Source organism: Oncorhynchus mykiss, chromosome 13 (assembly GCF_013265735.2).
Source record: "Oncorhynchus mykiss isolate Arlee chromosome 13, USDA_OmykA_1.1, whole genome shotgun sequence".
Taxonomy (NCBI): domain Eukaryota; kingdom Metazoa; phylum Chordata; class Actinopteri; order Salmoniformes; family Salmonidae; genus Oncorhynchus; species Oncorhynchus mykiss.
The window spans coordinates 24,464,214-24,485,271 of NC_048577.1; the positions used below are offsets into that span (position 1 = coordinate 24,464,214).

General features: G+C 41.7%; 3 protein-coding genes across 8 annotated transcripts in view; 2 read left to right on the forward strand and 1 right to left on the reverse strand.

Moving 5' to 3' along the window:
• The first annotated feature begins 118 nt into the window (after positions 1-118).
• On the forward strand, positions 119-11,874 carry esf1 (ESF1, nucleolar pre-rRNA processing protein, homolog (S. cerevisiae)). Of its 4 annotated transcripts, none has more exons than XM_021557332.2 (14): positions 119-252; positions 3,665-4,098; positions 5,566-5,891; positions 6,013-6,126; positions 6,241-6,350; positions 6,454-6,606; positions 8,728-8,842; positions 9,275-9,440; positions 9,682-9,852; positions 10,081-10,208; positions 10,285-10,375; positions 10,500-10,587; positions 10,740-10,892; positions 11,187-11,874. In XM_021557332.2, exons 2-13 carry the CDS (start codon positions 3,693-3,695, stop codon positions 10,810-10,812), a joined length of 1,941 nt encoding a protein of 646 aa, XP_021413007.2. In that variant the 5' UTR covers positions 119-252; positions 3,665-3,692; the 3' UTR covers positions 10,813-10,892; positions 11,187-11,874. The 4 variants fall into 4 exon arrangements, with proteins under 4 accessions (XP_021413007.2, XP_021413008.2, XP_036796574.1 ...); XM_021557333.2 differs by having other exon boundaries at positions 3,665-4,089; XM_036940679.1 differs by lacking the exon at positions 119-252 and adding an exon at positions 928-947.
• btbd3a (BTB (POZ) domain containing 3a) lies at positions 11,871-17,864 on the reverse strand. 3 transcript variants are annotated; one of them, XM_021557336.2, is made up of 5 exons: positions 17,594-17,864; positions 14,706-14,956; positions 14,419-14,509; positions 13,991-14,109; positions 11,871-13,773 (listed from the first exon to the last, which is right to left on the reverse strand). In XM_021557336.2, exons 2-5 carry the CDS (start codon positions 14,852-14,854, stop codon positions 12,741-12,743), a joined length of 1,392 nt encoding a protein of 463 aa, XP_021413011.2. In that variant the 5' UTR covers positions 14,855-14,956; positions 17,594-17,864; the 3' UTR covers positions 11,871-12,740. The 3 variants fall into 3 exon arrangements, with proteins under 3 accessions (XP_021413011.2, XP_021413010.2, XP_021413009.2); XM_021557335.2 differs by lacking the exon at positions 17,594-17,864 and adding an exon at positions 16,127-16,455; XM_021557334.2 differs by lacking the exon at positions 17,594-17,864 and adding an exon at positions 15,274-15,433.
• A 2,526-nt stretch (positions 17,865-20,390) lies between these two features.
• LOC110486030 (ERO1-like protein beta) overlaps positions 20,391-21,058 on the forward strand; it is a 37,900-nt gene continuing 37,232 nt past the window's right edge. The window contains exon 1 of the mRNA XM_021557339.2: positions 20,391-20,928. Within this exon, the coding sequence (XP_021413014.2) occupies positions 20,758-20,928 (171 nt within the window). The 5' untranslated portion in view covers positions 20,391-20,757. The remainder of the gene's footprint in view (positions 20,929-21,058) is intronic.

Genomic DNA, 21,058 nt, shown 5'->3' on the forward strand with positions numbered 1-21,058 from the left:
AAGCTCAAATTATACATTTATATTGGTAAATGTATTTATTGAATTTGAATACATGATGTATTGAATATGGACTGAATTGTGGTTTTGTACTGCCTGGCTTGCCTTATGTATTGAATATGGACTGAACTGTGGTTTGGTACTGCCTGGCTTGCCGTATGCAAAAAGGGGTGGGACAAGAAAAAGGTCACGAAAGTGGTGCATGTTGGGAGAACACGTGGATAGCGGTACAATTTAATCGGAAAAGTTGTTTTGGTAAGTCTCTATTCACCAAAATATTTTTGCACGCTTTATCTCTGCCAAATATTTCTTTGTTTACGCTTTGAATTGTGTACTTTATGCTAACTGCAGCTCTTGGAATGGCCCTCCTCAAGTGTTGTTTACATGTCTGACTCATGTATCTAACCTGTTAGCTTGTTTACTAACCCATGCAAAAAAAACACTCACTTGTTAGAATAGTATGCGCCCAGGGCAATATTGCACTGTGGTGCAGTGTACCTACTACGACTAATAGAGAGTAGGAATTAGCTTATGTCCCGAGTGGCGCAGCGGTCTAAGGCACTGCATCTCATTGCAAGTTGCGTCACTACAGTCCCTGTAGTGCACATAAAGAATGATAGAGGCCTCTAGTGGCCAAAAGGTCATTTTTAGCATGGGAAGCACCGTTGAGGGCTTCCACCATTTTAATGTAGTCAACTGGGTGGGACTTCCAACTTCATTGGCTGATCCCTCCTGATGATCCGGTTGGAGGCATGTTCAACTGCGCCATCGGGAAGAGAAGAAGAAATTTGACCTTTTTAAAGTTGAGATGACCACAATGGGGTGGCAGGTAGCCTAGTGGTTAGAGCATTGGGCCAGTAACTGTAAAGGTTGCTGGATCAAATCCCCGAGCTGACAAGGTAAAACATCTTTCATGCTCCTGAACAAGGCAGTTAACCCACTGTTCCCAGGTAGGCCGTCATTGTAAATAAAAATGTGTCCTTAACTGACTAGCTTAGTTAAATAAAACATGTTACAATGGCTCTGTCACAGATGCTATAATGTAGGGCGTTCACTTGCTGCTGTACAATGTAGAGAAAAACGAGGCAATTCAAGAGGTTGTACGAAATGAATGTCAAAATGTGGTTTTCTTTGCCATATGCCCTATTACATAGAATTAATCATTATTACAATTGCTCGGCCTCCGACTGCAAGGCACTACAGAGGCTAATGCGTATGGCCGAGTACATCACTGGGGCCAAGCTTCCTGCCATCCAGGACCTCTGTACCAGGTGGTGTCAGAGGAAGGCCTTAAAAATTGCCAGACCCCAGCCGTCCTAGTCATAGACAGTTCTCTCTGCCACCGTACTGGAAACGGTACTGGAGCGCCAAGTCTAGGTCTAAAAGGCTCCTTAACAGATTCTGCCCCCCAAGCCGTGAGACTCCTGAACAGATAATCAAATGGCTACCCGGACTATTTGCATTGTCCCCCCCACCCACATTTATTATGTATGCATAGTCCTTTTACCTCTACCTCCATGTACATATTCTCTCAATTACCTCGACTAACCTGTGCCCCCCGCACATTGACTCAGTACCGGTTGTCCCTGTATATAGGCTTGCTGCTGTTATTCTATTGTTTCTCTTTAATTAATTTTTATATTATTACTTTTTTACTTCAGTTTATTATAGTAAATACTTTTACACTTATTTTTCTTAACCGCATTGTTGGTTAAGGGCTTGTAAGCATTTCATTGTAAGGTTGTATTCGGCACATTTGATTTGATTGGCTACAATATTATAACCTTAATATACTTGTGTTGATCAAATAAGAACGTTCATTTGCTGTGACCGTTGCTAGTTTAGACTGTGCCAGGCTTGGTTGTATCTCTTCCATATTTGGTGTTGTGAGGTGGTACTATTTGCAGGTATTTCCACTGGTTGGACAAATTAAAGTCAACTTGATACATTTTCTCCTCCAGATCCTTGGCTTTCATTGTCTATAACCGGGATCAATCTATGTTGAGAGGGGCTGTTTCTATGGCGATTTTAAAGGGAAAGACTCAGAAATACACAATGAAAACAGGAACAGATCGTTGTTGTGGAGGGTGAATTTTGAAATTCAGTCTTCTAGCTTTGTAAATAAATATATTTAGTCCCTACTTAGTTTTGTATTCAGTGGATTTTGTTTTTAAAAAGCCCATGTTTACACTCACGAACCTGCAGCCACTAGTTAGTTAGCTTGTGAGTTGACGTTCGAAGTTAGCTCCGTTCTGCCACGGCGCAGCGCCACAGAGTTCTATTGAGCAGTGACCACTTTTTGATCATGCCTGTGATAACATTCCATTCACTCTAAACATGCTAAATTCTCTGAGAAAATCATCTGTAACTTTGGAACCATATATGGTAGAAACATGACTTGTTTTTCTCACATAATTTTCTATTGAATGGACACTTTTATATAAACAATGATTGAATCAATCATTTTATATGTGAACACCCTATATAGTGGCACAGAAAGAAAGATGAGTCCTCTATCTATCTGTCAAACTCATTATATGGGCTTATCATTGTAAATACAGTTTTAAATATGTGTTTATTACTTTTATTATTTCATTCTCTTCTCATCTTGACCTGCACTGTTGGAGCTCGGAGCTTAAGAATTTCACTATACCCTGCAATTACATCTGCGACCCTGTGCACGTGACTAATAAACTCATCTAATCTAGGGTCTGATGGTTTTTGCTAATGTTCTTTACTAATCAATTACCTTAATGCATCAAACAAGTACAGGGAGGTGCAAAAACCAGCAGACGCTCAGCCCTCTGTGGCTTGAGTTTAACAGTGACCTAGGAGCAATTCCATGGTAACAGAATTGCGTTGAGACTTTGGTATTATATTTTTCACTTCAAAATGTATACCAAACAAAAAACCATTTCATTTTAAAAGTTTAACAAATCATATAACTCTGTGCACAAGGACAACTTTTAATAATTTCCACTGAACATTTTACAAGAACAACTGTGTAGATTCAAAGTTTGGTAACAGAATAAAACTGAGGAAGAGTTTAATGCAATTCTGTTACCAAACTTTGCATCTGCAAAATGTTTTCAGTAAATGTTTTTATTTTTTTATTGTGTAAATTGTTCAAAGTAGTCATTGTGCCTAGTTTATGCTTTGAAATCAATGTTTTTTTGTTTAGCATACACTTTAAAAGTGAAAAATAGGAGACTCCGCATAATTCTGTTACCATGGAATTGTCCCTAGCTAGTTACTTTCATATATTTTAGTCAATAGTCTGGAGCAAATCTACCACCTCTTACTGTAGTTAGAGTAGCTCGCTAGAGATGTAACATTTATGCGCTTCAAAAGTAAATAGCGGTAGACTGCATTACTAGCTTCTGATCTGCAATATTGAATACTTCTATTCAGTTCAGTTTGGACATCAACAGATCTGCATAATCAGAATTGAGTACTGAGCACAAGAATTGCTCTAATAAGCTTACATGTGAGGTAGGCTGTTCTTGGTTGTTACGACAAGTATGATCGTATTAGTAAGTAAGAGAGTAGTGTGTATGTAGAAAGGATAATAACTCGTTGTTTTCTTTCTTAATCTCTAATCTTGTGCAACATTACCTTCCATGTTGTCTAATAACTTCCATTGACAAACTGTCTGTCCTCTTTACAGATACTCCTCCTCCGACGACTTAGTCATCATGGATTCCAAAAAGGGCCAAAGCGGCGATGACCGCTTCCAAAAAGTGAAAAAGGACCCCCGCTTCTGGGAAATGCCAGAGAAAGAGCACAAAATCAAGATTGACAAGCGCTTCCAGTCCATGTTCCACGACGATCGCTTCAAGCTCAAGTACACGGTCGACAAGCGCGGCCGACCCGTCAACCACACCTCCTCCGAGGACCTGAAACGTTTCTACAATCTCTCTGACTCTGAGGAGGAAAAGGAGGATGGAAAGGATAAAGAGAAGAAAAATAAGACACAAGCAAAGTTGGACACTGGGGAGAGAGAGGATAAGGTAGTGGATGAGCCCAAAAAGCCTTCACAGTCCATAAAGAGTGGACCTAAAGGAGACCAGCCTATCAGAGGAGTCAGACTGTGTGAGGAGGGTAAAGTAGAAGAGGGGACCTTATTGTCTGACCTTATGACCCATAACATCAATTACACCTTAGGGCCCCTGCTAAAGCAAATTCGTTAAAAACAAATGTTTCAAGTTTTATTGTCACGTGCACATGTACAGTGAAATGCCTTTCTTGAAAGCTTTTTCCCAACAATGCAGTAATCAATATCAGTTGCACTATAAAGTAAAGTAGAACAAAAGCACACAAGAAATAAGAAGAAGAGTACAAGAAAGTAATATATATATATATATATATATATATATATATATATATATATATATATATATATATATATATATACAGGGTAAGTGCCAATACCATATTTACAATGTCCAGGGGTAAATATAGATCCCTTTCTGTGTTTACAAACATTGCCGCAGGAGGACGATGCGTGCAAGTTGGTGGCAGAACAAGGGGGAGCTCTTATTGAACACCAGCAAAAAAAACTCTATTTACATGTTGCTTATGAGTGCATTTCACACTACTTTTGGATTGTAATTGGATTTTAAGGCTTGTAAGAACGTCCCGCTTAATATAATGTTTGTGTCATCATCGCAAATCAACTGCATTATACTTTAAAAAAAGACTTCAACTAGTAAAATGGCTCTTTGGCTAGCTGTTGCTACAGCCTATATCAATGAGCCTTAGCATTCTAGCAAACAACTGCTGCATCCCAAATTGTTATTTTCCAAAGAACACAACCAAATATAATCTTAGTGAATGTTCATGCAAGAATCAAAACATCATTGTAAGAGTATGAGAACCCCAAAAAGTTATTTAGTTAAGAATACGTAAATCTAAGCTATGTTGAGTGGGAGCAGATGGCGATGGCTGCCGCGCGCACCTGTCCGTGACATCAATGCGTCATGTACTAGAAAAGGGTCTATGTATAGATATAAGGGGACTAGGCATCAGGATATATGATTGTATGTGAGTCAGTATGAAGGTGTGTGCGTGTTATGTTTGTGTGAGCAAATAAGGTATGTGTGTTGGAGTGTGAGTATGTATAGTCCTGTGAGTGTGCGTAGTCAGTACAAAAAAATGTATTAACATTGGGCGATGAGTTGGATTGAAGACCTGCATTAAGATATAGCTCTAGAGAGGATGATGATGATGGTTTTTCCTTTGACCTGCTTGCTCAGTCCTAGCAAAGCTGCTGCTGCTGCAGCTAAGTGGAGACTTTATACAGTTAATTCGGAAAGTATTCACACCCCTTCCCTTTTTCCACATTTTGTTACGTTACAGCCTTATTCTTAAAATGGATTAAATAAAAAATCCTCATCAATCTACATAAAATTCCCCATAATGACAAAGTGAAAACAGGTTTTCAGAAATTGTTACGAATGTATAAAAAACAAAACAGAAACATCTTATTTTTATATACAGTATATGCTCATACCATCTATGCATTGTTTTGAAGTTTGTTGCTGCCATCAATACATGCTGTTTTTACAGATGACGAAGAGGAAGATGACAAGGTGCCTCACATTGAGGGGGACGATGTGGACCAGGCGGCCAGCATCTCAGACGGCAGTGAGGATGACGAAGATGAAGCAGATGTGGAGAGTGACATGGAGAGCGGCTCCGAGGACGAGTCCGGTTCAGAGTTAGACGAGGACAGTGACGGCAGCGGGCCAGATCTGGCCAGGGGGAAAGGCAATGTGGAGACCAGCTCAGACGAGGACGACGATGATGACGTGGAGGCCATCTTGAAATGCGAGGAGGAGGAGATCCAGCACGACTGGGGCGAGCTGTGCAAGGATGCGCCGCGGAGCGAGGAGGTGAGTTCTAAGGCTGTGTCTCAATTGTCCAGAGGGACTTCTTCTACTCATTTCCTTTCATCATCTAAAATGGCATAAGAAATTGCATGTTACAATGTTGTCGTTTTTTTTCCTACAACAGGTAACCCAAAGGCTTGCCGTGTGTAACATGGATTGGGACCGGATGAAAGCCAAGGACCTGCTGGCTCTGTTTAACTCCTTCAAGCCTAAAGGAGGGGTTGTGCTCTCTGTGAAGGTAAGGCTCCATTAATTTGTCTGCTGGCTGTCACTCAATTATGATGGATGTGACACTGCTTCCCCAGACCAAGTCACAAATGTTGTGTATGTTTAACACTGTGTGTTTGTTTAGATCTACCCCTCAGAGTTTGGGAAGGAACGGGTTCAGCAGGAACAGACCCAGGGTCCCCTGGAGCTGATGGCCCTGCCGGAGGATCCGGACAAAGACACAGAGGAGGAGAAGTATGATCTAGCTACGCCATTAACACTTCCCTATCCTCCCTGTATTGTTCAACCAAAAATGAACCAGATAATTGGTGTGTGTGTGTTTGTGTGTGTATTGTAGGATTTACAGAGAGAAGATGCGGGACTACCAGTTCAAGCGGCTAAAGTACTACTATGCGGTGGTGGAGTGCGAATCGCTCGACACAGCCGCTAAAATCTACCAGGAGTGTGACGGCTTTGAGTACGAGAGCAGCTGCTCTATCCTGGACCTCCGGTGAGGAAATAGACAGACACTCGTTTATACTGAAGTATACACTGGAGGAAAATGTGTTAAATGAAAGTGTAATAGAATGTACTGTATAACTTGATAACGTAAAGCATGGTAATGGAGATGTCCTCAAAAGAGAGGTGGATGTACACAACAACTTATCAATACATAGAATAAAATAATAGCATACATAGTTGAGGTCGACCGATTATGATTTTTCAATACCGATTATTGGATGACCAAAAAAAGCCGATACCGATTAATCGGACAATTTTTTTATATTTTGTATTTATTTGTAATAATGACAATTATAACAATACTGAATGAACACTTATTTTAACTTAATATAATACATCAATTAAAATCAATTTAGCCTCAAATAAATAATGAAACATGTTCAATTTGGTTTAAATAATGCAAAAACAAAGTGTTGGAGAAGAAAGTAAAAGTGCAATATGTGCCATGTAAGAAAGCTGAAGTTTAAGTTCCTTGCTCAGAACATGAGAACATATGAAAGCTGGTGGTTCCTTTTAACATGAGTCTTCAATATTCCCAGGTAAGAAGTTTTAGGTTGTAGTTATTATAGGAATTATAGGACTATTTCTCTCTATACCATTTGTATTTCATTAACCTTTGACTATTGGATGTTCTTATAGGCACTTTAGTATTGCCAGTGTAACAGTATAGCTTCCGTCCCTCTCCTCGCTCCTACCTGGGCTCGAACCAGGAACACATCGACAACAGCCACCCTCGAAGCAGCATTACCCATGCAGAGCAAGGGGAACAACTACTCCAAGTTTCCGAGCGAGTGACGTTTGAAACGCTATTAACGCGCACCCCGCTAACTAGCTATCCATTTCACATCGGTTACACCAGCCTAATCTCGGGAGTTGATAGGCTTGAAGTCATAAACAGCGCAATGCTTGAAGCACAGCGAAGAGCTGCTGGCAAAATACACGAAAGTGCTGTTTGAATGAATGCTTACGAGCCTGCTGCTGCCTACCACCGCTCAGTCAGACTGCTCTATCAAATCATAGACTTAGTTATAACATAATAACACACAGAAATACGAGCCTTTGGTCATTTAATATGGTCGAATCCGGAAACTATCATCTCGAAAACAAGACGTTTATTATTTCAGTGAAATACGGAACCGTTCTGTATTTTATCTAACGGCTGGCATCCATAAGTCTAAATATTCCTGTTACATTGCACAACCTTCAATGTTATGTCATAAGTATGTAAATTTCTGGCAAATTAGGTGGCCCAAACTGTTGCATATACACTGACTCTTCGTGCAATGAACGCAAGTGACACAATTTCACCTGGTTAATATTGCCTGCTAACCTGGATTTCTTTTAGCTAAATATGCAGGTTTAAAAATATATACTTCTGTGTATTGATTTTAAGAAAGGCATTGATGTTTATGGTTAGGTACACATTGCAGCAACGATCCGCATCGATTATATGCAACGCAGGACACTAGATAAACTAGTAATATCATCAACCATGTGTAGTTAACTAGTGATTATGATTGATTTGTTTTTTTATAAGAAGTTTAATGCTAGCTAGCAACTTACCTTGGCTTACTGCATTCGCGTAACAGGCAGGCTCCTCGTGGAGTGCAATGTAATCAGGTGGTTAGAGCGTTGGACTAGTTAACTGTAAGGTTGCAATATTGAATCCCCTGAGCTGACAAGGTAAAAATCCGTCGTTCTGCCCCTGAACAAGGCAGTTAACCCACCGTTCGTTCCTAGGCCATCGTTGAAAATAAGAATGTGTTCTTAACTGACTTGCCTAGTTAAATATATATTAAATAAAGGTGTAAAACAAAAAAATCAGACAAATTGGTGTCCAAAAATACCGATTTCCGATTGTTATGAAAACTTGAAATCGTCCCTAATTAATCGGCCATTCCGATTAATCGGTCGACCTCTAATACATAGTGATGAATCTCATCCTTGCTTAATATATTGCCAGTATATCATTGTACATCAAGGTATTGCACATGCTAACTACTTAGCATGATACCATTATCTGTGCTGCTGGTTCATTCTAAACATTAGGATGATGCTATACTCCCATGCTAACTGTTGTGGTGGTCCCTTCTCCCTTCCGTGGGAACAGGTTTATCCCTGATGATGTGACGTTTGACGAGGAGCCAAAGGACTTGGCCACAGACGTGGACCTGTCTGCCTACACCCCCAAGCTCTTCACCTCCACAGCAGCAGCCACGTCAAAGGTTAGGCACACTTCGTCTTATAAACTCTTATGGTCATAGCATTAATGCCTCCATGGTCGGTCCCAGGCTTACCACGTGTCAGGTGGATGGATTATCTTGGCAAAGTAGAAATGCTCACTAACAAGTATGTAAACACATTTTTGCCAAAAATGTTAGTGAAATAAGCTGGAACAAGTATGGAACATTTCTGGGATCTTTTTTTTCAGCTCATGAAACATGGGACCAACACTTTACATGTTGCGTTTTATATTTTTGTTCGGAATAAATAAGTATGAATTGTTCAGATTGAAATTAGTAGATCATTTTTTTTGTGCAGAATTTTGGGATCTCGTACATTTCCCCCAAGTCCTATCAGATTCTTTACTTGAGAAAGGACTCTATAGTTATTTCAGGATGTTTACATTCTGAGTTAGTGTGTGTTTTCCACCCCAGGTAGAGTTGACCTGGGACGAGACGGACCACGAGCGTGTCACTGCCATGAACAGGAAGTTCAACAAGGACGAGCTGCTGCAGATGGATTTTAACGCCTACCTGGCCTCCTCCAGCGACGACGATGATGATGAGGATGGAGTGGAGAAGGAAGAGGAGCTTCCAGAGGGTAAGAAGAAAAAGTGAAGTGATTGAAGTGATTTTGAATTGCTTTTATAGAATACCCTTCTAAATGTACACCTGAAGAACAAAACCTCACTTAAAGGTTATTTTTCTTTGTGCTGGTAGATTATTGCCCCTGAGGAAAATCACTATTACTGTAATTTAAAGGAGAGATGTTATTTAACTTGTTTTTATGTATATTGCATATGTTTGTTGCATTGACTTTTATCTTCCCTTTGGTCACCTAGTTAAACAGCCAGAAGAGGCCAGCAAGGAGGTGGAGAAGGAGGCCAGGAAAGGGAAGCAGAGCAGCGGCAAGCAGATAGAGAAATACAGAAAGATGCTGAAGAGCATCCAGGAGAAAGACAAGAAGAAGGAGGAGGACAAGGGCATGGAGATGGAGATCACATGGGTGCCAGGTAGGGCCAAAATATATTTTTTTCCCTGTGTCAGATCGACTTTTTCATTGTAAGTGGTGCAACTTTCCATTATGGCAGTGCGACTTTTCCCCATATGTCAGAACAACTTTTTCCTTCTGTCGGCTAGTGTGACTGACTCTTGTCAGTCATTACTCTTCAGTAATTGCATTTAGTTGGCACAACCAACCACTAAGCAGCCTCATAATGCCACCATCTTCCTCACCTCAGGACTGAAGGAGACAACTCAACAGTTGGTAAAGAAGAAGCTAGAAGGGAAGGACAAGCTGACACCCTGGGAAGAGTTCATTGAGAAGAAAAAAGACAAGAAAAAGCAGAAGATGACCAAAGGAAAGCAGGTGAGATCACTAGATTAAAGATGGTTAAGTCTCACACACACTGTACTGGAGAGTGACAGACTTTTCTTTCCTTCAGGAATCAGATGATTCGGACCTCAGTGACGATGCGCTTCCTCCAGACGTTGACTTTGATGACCCCTTCTTTGCTGAAGAGCTTGGTTCTACAGGTGAGTTGTGTCATGAATCATACTCAATCAGTTGCCACATTTACTCAAGTGCACCGGTAAAACGTATCACAATATGCTTTTCGGAATGATTTGACCATGACTTGTTTTTTTCCTAATCTCCCAGATCTGAAAAAGAAAGCAAAGAGCAAGAAAAACAAAAAGGTGGAGGAGAGGACAGCTGAAGAGGAGAGGAGGAGTTGGAGAAACAAAAGGTAGGTGTCAATGACGTGTTGTTGAAAGGATTCTTTTACACTAATGCAATGGACTTAATACTGTTACTGGTATTCAGAACTCTACACATTACATTTTGTGAGAAGATGTCTAGACACGGTTTGTGAGTAAGCTAATCAAAATGAACCCACAGGCTGAGATGGCCCTGCTCATGGACGACGAGGACGACGACAAGCACAAACACTTCAACTACGACAAGATCGTAGACGAGCAGAACCTGAGCAAAAAGAAGAGGAAGAAGCTTCTGAAGAAGGACAACACGAGTCTGGAGGAGGACGACTTCCAGGTCGGAGCAACCTTTTGGTTTCTTTTCATGGCAAAGAAATAGCTTGTATTTTGACTTGTTTCCTACCATTGTTTCCCATTGACATCAATGAATGACTTCGTAAAAGTTTCAAATCAGAAGCTTCATGAATACACATTGATATTGATATGGGATTTAGGTTGAATAAGGTGGAATTGGTACACATACAACTTTGCGTACCATTTTTCTGTGGCACAATTGGTTTTACGGTCAAGGCTTTTTTGTAGACTTCAATGAAATCTCAACCCCCCCCCATCCCTTCTCTCTGACTGACAGGTGGACGTGAAGGACCCTCGTTTCCAGGCCATGTTTACCTCCCACCTCTACAACTTAGACCTGTCTGACCCGGGCTACAAGAAGACTAAGGCCACCCAGAGCATCCAGGTCGAGAAGCAGCGCCTCAGGGAGGAGCGCCAGCACGACCAGGACAAGGCGCTCAGGAGCTCACAGGCCCCGCCCACACAGGAACCAATTGCCAGTGGCCAGGCGGTGGCTGAAGCCACCAAGAAAATGGACCCCGGACTGTCCATGCTTATCAAGTCTATTAAGAACAAAACAGAGCAGTTTCAAGCACGAAAGAAACAGAAGACAATGTAGGCCTCTCTAACTGGACTATTGGGGACTACGTTTCTGGGTGAAAAGCTATCTCTTTGTGTTGAAGCGACTGTTGGCGTGTGTGAGAGGCCTGAGACGAGACACGCCCACTTTTATTTTGAACTATCACTCTACAAGAGGCCTAATCAGGAACACAAAGTTGAAGATAGTTTGAATGTGTAATATGCTAATTAACATTGAGACACTTGTATAAAACATGTTCTGGGGGACTGCCAACAGTAAATGGTGGTTTCATGGATCTCTGAATAGTATTTTTTTACTCTTGCTCTAAATTATACAAACCTGCTCTATAGCCCCGGTCTGAGCCCTTAAAAATACTTATATATTAAAAGACACTTCACACAATTTTACAGAACTGGTTCATTTTATTTTTGATATTCAACAACAGTACACATTCATAGGTCCATTGACACTGTCAAACTCACAGCACGGCGACACTTTATACTGATTTTCAGAGAAAACAAGGTCAAAAATAAAGTGTATACAAGGAAGCAAGATACAAAAAGGCAGTCCCATTTTGAAAAGAGGAACAATAGTAGTGCAAACAAAAGTTAGCTATATACACACACAAGGGCCGACACTGAGACAGCAACATACATCAAGTATTTTAAACCTCAGCACAGGTTTACATTTCCGTTTGATGTCTATTCTCAGTTTATTAATCTCACAGAAAACCCAAGGGGAAACTTGGAGGTAACAATATTAACCATACAAAATCTTAGAAATTGCACCATCAAAAATGTTTAAACTATTTATCAAGTTACAAAGTACAAAAATATTTGATTATACCCTAAGTATCCTCTACATCAACGTCGATTTTTGCACAGGTTGACATATCCTATATTGAAGTTGGTGTTTTCCTTCAAATTATATGAATGTTTGAAGTAAAAACAACAACAAAAAAAGCTACCAACAACATACTAATAATCTTGTTAAATGAGAACAGTAAAACAAATGAGTAAACAGTTAAATGTGAACAAATGCCTATCCTTCATTTAAAATAAGAACATTTTTGGTCACTTCAACCCAGTCCTACACTAGGTCCGGCATTCTCATAAGGCAATTGAATATTGAACTAAATTGGATGTTTGTTTTTTCCAAACCAGGTACACTTTTAAAGCCATAGTTAAGAGATGATGCTTTCTGAACATCCGGAGGGGTGCGTTTACTGTGACCGTAAAGAAGTAGTGTTACGTTTCCTTCACGTTCGACACCTCAAGCGTAAAAGATGAGCTCAGGGATTTGCCCCCCCTGCACACCTGTCCCGTTGGTGCTGTCTGAAGAGCACTGGAACTGGAAGGTGACCTTGCCACACTGCACCTCAGTCATGCCCTCCTGGCCAAAGTAGCTGAGCTCGTTGCCGTCCAGCACTACGCTGGCCGTGTAGAATGTGTCGGGCTCGATCTGCACAGGGTATTCAAACCACACTGGGAATGTGCTGCTGGAGCCGTCTGAAAAGTACTTGATGAGGCTCTGGCCCAGCGGCACGCCCTGCCTTTTGAGTTCAATCTTGGCGCTGTACTCTGCTGAGCCACAGCTGGAGCCGTACAGGCCGAAGCCGGCGATGAACACTCGCTTGTCCACGGCGAACTGGATGCTGTCGCAACGGCCCCGGTAGCGCCACTGGTTGCTCCGGTAGGCGCACGACTGGAAGCGGTGGCAACGCTGTGGCGCCAGGCCCTTGCGCGGCTTGCTGGCGAACAGCAGCTCAGGCTTCTTGGCGGCCGTGTACCACAGGAAGATGTCATTGGTCTCGTTGAGAGTCAGCACACCCGACTGTGCCGCACCGTTGGCAAAGTCATCCAACGTCATGGTGGGGATGCGGATCAGGTAGATGGCCTTGCCCAGCGCCAGCCGTTTGTTCTCAATGGTGGGCGTCAGGTCCTGGCGCTGGCATTCGGCTTCGGCCCAGCTCAATGCCGCCTCGAACACCACCATCTCCTTGGCGTTGAGCGTCTCGCGGCGCAGGATACTCTCCAGGGTCACCGAGTCGATGTCTGTGAAGCCCTCGGAGCGCAGCGCCAGCTCGGCTTGGGCGTCGATCACCTCCCAGCAGCGCTGCATTAGGTCGGGCTCCTCAAACAGGCAGCTCTGGGATAGCAGCACACAAGCGTTCTTGGCACTCAGGCTCGTCTCCAGGAAGTTGACGCAGACCCGAGCCAGGTGGGGCACAATGTACTTCTTGGCGGCGTAGAGCGTAGCCAGGACCGTGTCGGCACACAGGTCGATCTCGTCGCAGTAGATGTACCTGCCAGAACAGAGTGGCTCGACGAGTCAGATGAGGGCTCGACAAGTTCACTTCAACTTCTCATTTATGGGAAGGCTAACTTTATAATTTCACATGCCCTTGCATTGTCTGCTGACTAGTCAAAGGAAGACATTCTAACCTGAATACGACCTTCTGAAATGTACAATGAACACTCGGACTGCATCTAATGAGACGTCAGGAGGCGCCGGCCACTTACTTCAGCATGGCTAAGAACGAGGGAGGCTCCACATCAGGGATACGGATCTCTTCCTTGTCCTCTGCCAGTTCACCGTAAAACATGGCGTGGAACACAGAACTCCCCACAGCCAGCACATACTGAGGGACAACATGGAAGATAGGGAGTCACATGAGAAAAAGAATAGGAGCAAGTTATAGTGGGAGGACAGATAAGGGACAGAAGGTGGAGAGAATATACATTTACACATGAATTATGTAAGAAATGTAGAGATTTGCAAAAGGATTTAGCATAAAGAGGCGGGTGTGGAGAAATATCAGCCTATTGCATTTTATTTTACATTTTGGTCATTTAGCAGATGCAACAGATAAATCTGTCTGTACATGTTGTGCCTGGTCTTGCTCAGTTAATTACTCACATACATTGGACAGGTTTAAAGGTGACATTACCTTGTGCCCAGGTACTTGCTGAGTCCCTCCTGGGGGGCCAACGACAAAGTGAACATCTGCCATCAACTCATTGTTGAACATGACTGAATTCCTGTGAAAGCATGAGTCATATGATTAGCAAACAGTGTCGATGGCATCACATTGACTTTAGTATCTGCACGTATGAGCTGGTACACCCAATACATTGGTTTTCTTTGGCCATTTTAAATCTATTAAAATGTACACATCGCCTCTCCTCAAAAGGCATTAGATTCCCAGTTTAACTACTGCTTACTAGGGTCACCTACCTCTCTCGGATGGTAGGATAGAGCCCTTGCCAGTTGCAGCTGTGAATGGTGTTGTTGTTATTCCGGTTCTGCTGCTGGTATTGCTGCACAACTGTGTTGGTTGAGGTTGCCGGGCCCAGCTTCTTGGTGGAAAAGAGCTCTGCAGCCATCTTCACCCCACTATTTATTGTTAGGGTGATCTCATGGCAGGATGAGGCTGCGATTGTTGGGGCAATCTTTTAAAACTGCCTTTGTGACGATCGTGGCCGACACTGGAAAGGACAAAAAAAAGCTAGCCACTGCAACAACGTTCTAACGTTAAATAGTACGCAAGGTAGTCTTACAATACATGCAAAAATACACACGACAAAACATCTAGCTATATTCTAGAATTAAAGTTGTTTAAATCCTAGCTTAATTTTAGACGTATTAGCTAGATAGCTACTTGTAGCTAGTTTGCTAACGCTAGCTAACTGCTGGACTGCGGTCAAAACCGGCCAGATGTGATACAGGAAGTGGCCGTTGAATTTGGCAAAACCGGGAAAGGTAGCTAGCTATCCTCTTAACCGTCGCATTTGACGTCTAGTACCTATCACCAATCGTAACGTGAGCGCCCGACGATTGTATGAAACGTTTCCACATCCAAGTAGCTAACTAGCTTGCTACACACAACTCGAGTGTACACAATACACATCTGCCAGGCACTACTGTTTAGGTGTCATACAAGTTTATACCACCACACTACGGGCGAAAGAGGGCTGTACTCCTGTTGTTTTCTTTGTAGAATGCTGAACATGAATCCTTTAAAAACTATTGTTAATTTTTGTGATATTGATAAAGAACAATATTCAAGCTGATTGTCAATGAAATATATTTGTGTAGGTATTGAAGTTATTTCAAAAATAAATGTGACAGTGTATGCGAGTGTTTATACTGCCTCTGCCCAGTGTTGTCGTCTTGAGACCACATATTGACTGGCTCCGTGTCGGATACATTTTGTCTCGGACAGTGAGGCCTCATAATTTCGCCAGGCCCAATATACATACTCCTTTCTTGAAACATGAACATCTCAAAAGCCTTTAATAAATCTATTACAGACATGTTTGCGCAGTGGCGAACCTATAGGCCTTCAGTGTGTGACAGGTTCGAGATTCTGAAAGGACAGCAACCGTAATACCAGCGCACCAATCTATTGGAGGGTATACGCAGGTATATATTTGTTATTTAACGAGGCAAGTCAGTTAAGAACACATTCTTATTTACAATGACGGCCAAACCCTAAAACGGACGACGCTGGGCTATATTGTGCGCCGCCCAATCACGGCCGGTTGTGATATAGCCTGGAATCGAACCAGGGTCTGCAGTGCCTTAGACCGATGCGCCACTCGGGAGCCCTGAAGCCTTACACCCACATTTTTTCAGTGGTCATTGCTTATACTCACTTCTTAATCCCTACTGATGCGTATCAAAGTAGCGTGGTGGAGGTATACGATTTGCCATTTACGTAGTACAATTGTGAAATCATGCACAAAGTAGCCTACACAATCGCAAAACGCGTGAAATATATTCCCATAGTCTAGTTCAGCGGAATATAATCAATCTGCAGGCAGCAAGTGTGCAGCTCTCGACTGGTTTTAACATCGGTAGGGTAAGAAAGACGTTTCAGTTCATGTTATCTACCAGTAAATGCTAACTAAGGCAACAATGGCTATGCAAACCAGGTATTGCAAAAGTTTAGTCCGAAATGTTGGTTAGTAGTCTATTTGTGATGCGCAATTGTCATCAGGGGCGGAGACATGGGTGGGCCTGGGTGGAGAGGCCCACCCACAGACTAACCAGGCCATGACAGGCCCATCAAATCACATTGATGTGGTTTAAACATTTTTTTATATTAACATCTATTACATCCCATTGCAAAAAAACATTGTAACCGGTGACGTAAGTTTAAAGTGGTACTTACAGCGTTTTAACTACTTTGCAGATATGAAACAGACAATCATAATATCAGTCAAAAATATAAAATTCCCAGTTTATGCTACAAAATCAACTTTATAAGAGGTTAAAAATGTAGTTAAATAGAACCTATAACATACACTAAGCCAATACATTTATTGGTTGTCCAAAAAATATTGCTGGCCTGGTACATGGTTTGCTGCATCCATTCGGGAAGCACTGTTTCAGTTTCAATGACTCAATATTCTGGACAAAAACGGACGAATGTAACCAAGGTTGGGAATGGCAATACCCCATCAATCAAACTAGCAAGGGCAATGATCACAAGTCAGTCATAACGTGACTAATAGGCAGGATTATCTAGATAGCTAGCTGCTAGGAGGATGTCATGGAGTGGGTGAGTGACTGACTTATTCCCCCTCATATCGTTTTCCGGTGGCTATTCACAGCTAGAGATGCAGGTGTAATTTGGTTAGCTAGCAAAAACTTGAATGACAGTTATACAATTAGCATTTATCTTGCGTTTGAAAATTCACTCTGGCTATCTATTCCAATTTAGCACAGAACTGATGAATTTACAAATATGACAGGGTCCGTAAACATAGACAAAAAAAAAGCAATAGTTAGTCAAGAACGCTCTAGATAACATGAAAACAGACTAACCAGCTCTGCTACGTTGAGTAAAAGGGTCAGAGTGAGGTGTTCTCTCATTTGTGTCTGGAAGTAGCTAGCCAACTATTGCCAGTTAGCTTGGGTGCTTTGTTGGGACAAGCATGCATTGAAGGATGAGGAGGCTACAGTTCTCCATCATTTATCAGTGCAATTTTGATGGCTAACTAGCTCAACAAGTTTGAGAGGGTTTATCTAATGTTCCTTTGTTAGATTTTAGTTCATCTTGCTCTGGCTTGCATTATTTGTTGATCTTGTTGTGCATAACTGAGGGAGAGAGAGCCTACCTTGTCATCGTTGTTTGATCAATAGGACTGTAAAGTTCCCAAATGTAAGAGGACTCCCGTGGTATTTACACATTTGCAGAAATCCATTCAGGTATAATTTGTGGCTTCTGGCAAATGCCTTCTAATTATCTAAAGTCACACTGTTGCAACTGCCTATAAACACACAGTTCAAAATTAATGATGGCAGGCCCATGTGGCAAATGGCTTGTTTGTAGACAGGTCTACTGTAGCTCTGATTGGCAATAGTGTGCTGTCTGTGTAGATTCCAGTCCTGGACAAAACAGATGTTTGTATTCGGTTTTATTTACTCAGTCAAAATGTGATTGGTTGATTCCACTGTCACTCCAAAATGTTGCTCTAATACAGTTAAATGGCAGATGCCTTTATCTAGCTTCTGATGGCCTAGACAATGGCAGACTTATTTATCTCCCTAGAGACCAAAAAATAAAAATCCAGATTGGATATTTTTATTTTACTCTCTCAATTAAATTAAATTCACTTTGCTTTATTGGCATGACGTAACAATGTACATAATGCCAAAGCTTATTTTGGATATTTACAATATGAAAGAAAAAATGAGAATCAAAATTGTCAACTGGACAACAGTAACAACAATAACCAAGGGTCAAAATAACCATACATTGAACAATAACAATAAGCATACAGTAGAAGACATGTGCAGGCGGGTTGATTGGTTTGTCAGACACTGTCCCTCAACCTATAGCAGGCAGCAATGTAGTGCGCTGCCAACCCACAGCTCTCTGCGTCCTCCCTCAACAGGACGGGTAGCCTACTCTCATCAGAGAGGTCTTTGAAACCTTGAATAAGGGTTTCAAATTTGGGGAAATGACACTCTCTAATTGTTTGATATTTTTCACATTTTGTCAGGAAGTCTCTCTCTCGTGTCAGTGTTAACTTTTTCCATTCCTACAAAAACTGAAGAGATTAAATCAGAGCATCATTGAAAATAATAATATAATTATCATTATTATAATCATTATTTTATAAATCCTTAGCCCTTCTCTGAAGGCATAGAAGGCCCATTGTTCCCCACTGTGTTTGAGTTAGTAATAATTTATTGAGTGGCTCTATTCCCTCAGCACACATTTTTTAACATCTGAATGTATAAAGAATCCATATGTTGTTTTGAAATATGAACACAGAAATACTGGACATTTTGAACTCTTTTTATGGTGGTGATTTGACACATTGACAATCATGGTCTTGAATTGGACTCACATTTTTCTGGTCTTAACTCGGACTTGATTTTCACCGTTCTTGGTCTTGAATCGGTCTCGAACACAACACTGCCTCTGCCCAGAGCTTCTGTGGCACAGTCCATTAGGTGCGTGCCTCTGCATCGTAGGAGCCACTGTCCGAGTCCCTGTGGCAGTCTCACTTCATCCTGCTACACTGGTGGCAGCAGTGATCACTCCAGTGGTCTCACATGGCATTGGGCAAGCATGATATGTATGTGTTTTGTGCTTGGTGTGCGAGGACACTTGGGGGAGAAGCCTGGAGTCCGAGGCTTAGGGTAGAAGCAACAATGTGGTCAACAGGGTTTCAAACCTGTGTTTCAAGAGTCTAAAATCTCCCCTTAATTAAAGGGAAACTTCAGGATTTTGGCAATGATGCCCTGTATCTCATTCCCAAGAGTCAGATGAACTCCATTTGTATATGCCATTTGTATGTCTCTGTTTCCAGTATGAAGGAAGTTAGAGGTCCGTTTCCTGAGTCAATGCTAACTAACTATTGTTAGCGCAATGCCTGGAAGTCTATGGGTATCTGAAGCTAGTTAGTAATTGACTATGGAATTTTATGTTGATATTTTCTCCTTGGTTTTTCTTTTATGTTTTTTTTGTGTTGGTTTTTCCTTTTTATGGTTTGTGTGTGATACATACCTGCTGAACTCTATAACTTAACTACTGTATCTATGTCTTATCTTAACTAATGTCAAAGCAACATGAGGTAATTCCAATTTCTTTATTTTTATTATTAATATGTGCAAGGCAAAATAGAATAGTATTTTATTTGCTCTTGCAGAACAGTTTAAACAACTGCCAGTAAGGCAGCCAGTCCTGGTCCAGGTTCTCCACGGGGGGGTCTGCTCTGAGGAAGATCTCATCTTCTTCCTCAGATAGTTGCGGAACCTCTTCCAGGCAGAGATCTTTGGCTTTGCAGTGGAGAAAGCCTGGCAGTCCGAGAGCTTTAAGTCAATCTCCTTTTCATCTGCATCACCGTGGTCCTCCACTTCAGCCACAAGCAGAGTGTCCTCTGTGACGAGCTGGTTGGACAGGGGGAGGCTGACCTGGACTGGCTTCTGCTGGAGACCTTCCTCCCCATAGTGCTGTAGGTCGCTCTACAGGAACTCCTTCTTCCTTCAGAGTGATAACCTCCTTACTCACACCTCGGAAAAATGGCAAAGGACCAGGAAGAGTCTCCACTCTCTGAGAAGGGATCAGCATCTTCCTCCTTTCACCAAACAGACTTGCAGCCAATCAGCTTTTCCCCAAGAGGGTCTGATGCAGAGATCTCAAGATTGTCTCTTCGGCCAGCCTCCTCCAACTCAGTGCAAATCATCACTGACAATGTTTTAAAGCTTAGGGCCTAAGGAAAACCTAACTAGAGAAAAAAAATATTTAAAAATAATGTAAAAATAAAAGCCTATGCAGACAATACATCAGCTAGGGCTGCAGAAATGACACTGCCACAAATTACAATGTATTTTCATTAGGCAATTTATAACAAGTCACATGAATACGCTTCCCATTCACACAGGATGTAAAACACGCAGTAAAAACATTTCCACTGTACCTCTTTGCTTTCCGTACCCGATTCAATCGTCTTGGTTCGACAACTGTTTTTTTTAATGGCAAACTTGGTATTTTCGGCGTTGTGAATATTATTTATAACGACTACTGATGATACTAAAGACATTTTCAGAAGTTACTTCTGAGGATACAGTCGTACAGCTGTCAGCTTTGGTTGGAGTCTCATTTATCCAGCAGTTTCATTACGACAGCTTTTCTCCGCTGTTGTTGTTGCTAGTGCGCACCACTCGCTAGCTAGTAGCACATCATTAGCTAGCCTGCCAACTAGACATCTACATTTCAAAAACTTTTCTTTGTTTTTGTCTTTCGTGGCGCGTTGCATTTGCATCAGTGATGATAAAAAACACGATACAATCCGCAGGACTTCTGGTTTTGTTGTGGTTGTTATTTGGGGACTTTGTTCTGGTTTGGTTTCACAACAGAGTCAAAACCGAAACGTACAACAACCAATATTCTTCCAAAGAAGATGCTTCTGACAGTCAAGACCAGAGCTGTTTTTGTCACGTAAGTACTTACAATTTACAATATATTGCAATATCAATGTCCGTTTAGGAAGGCTAAATGACTACGTTGGAGGAACATTATTCTAGCGTTTTCTACTGTCATGTTAATTTGACGTCATCATACCCACATT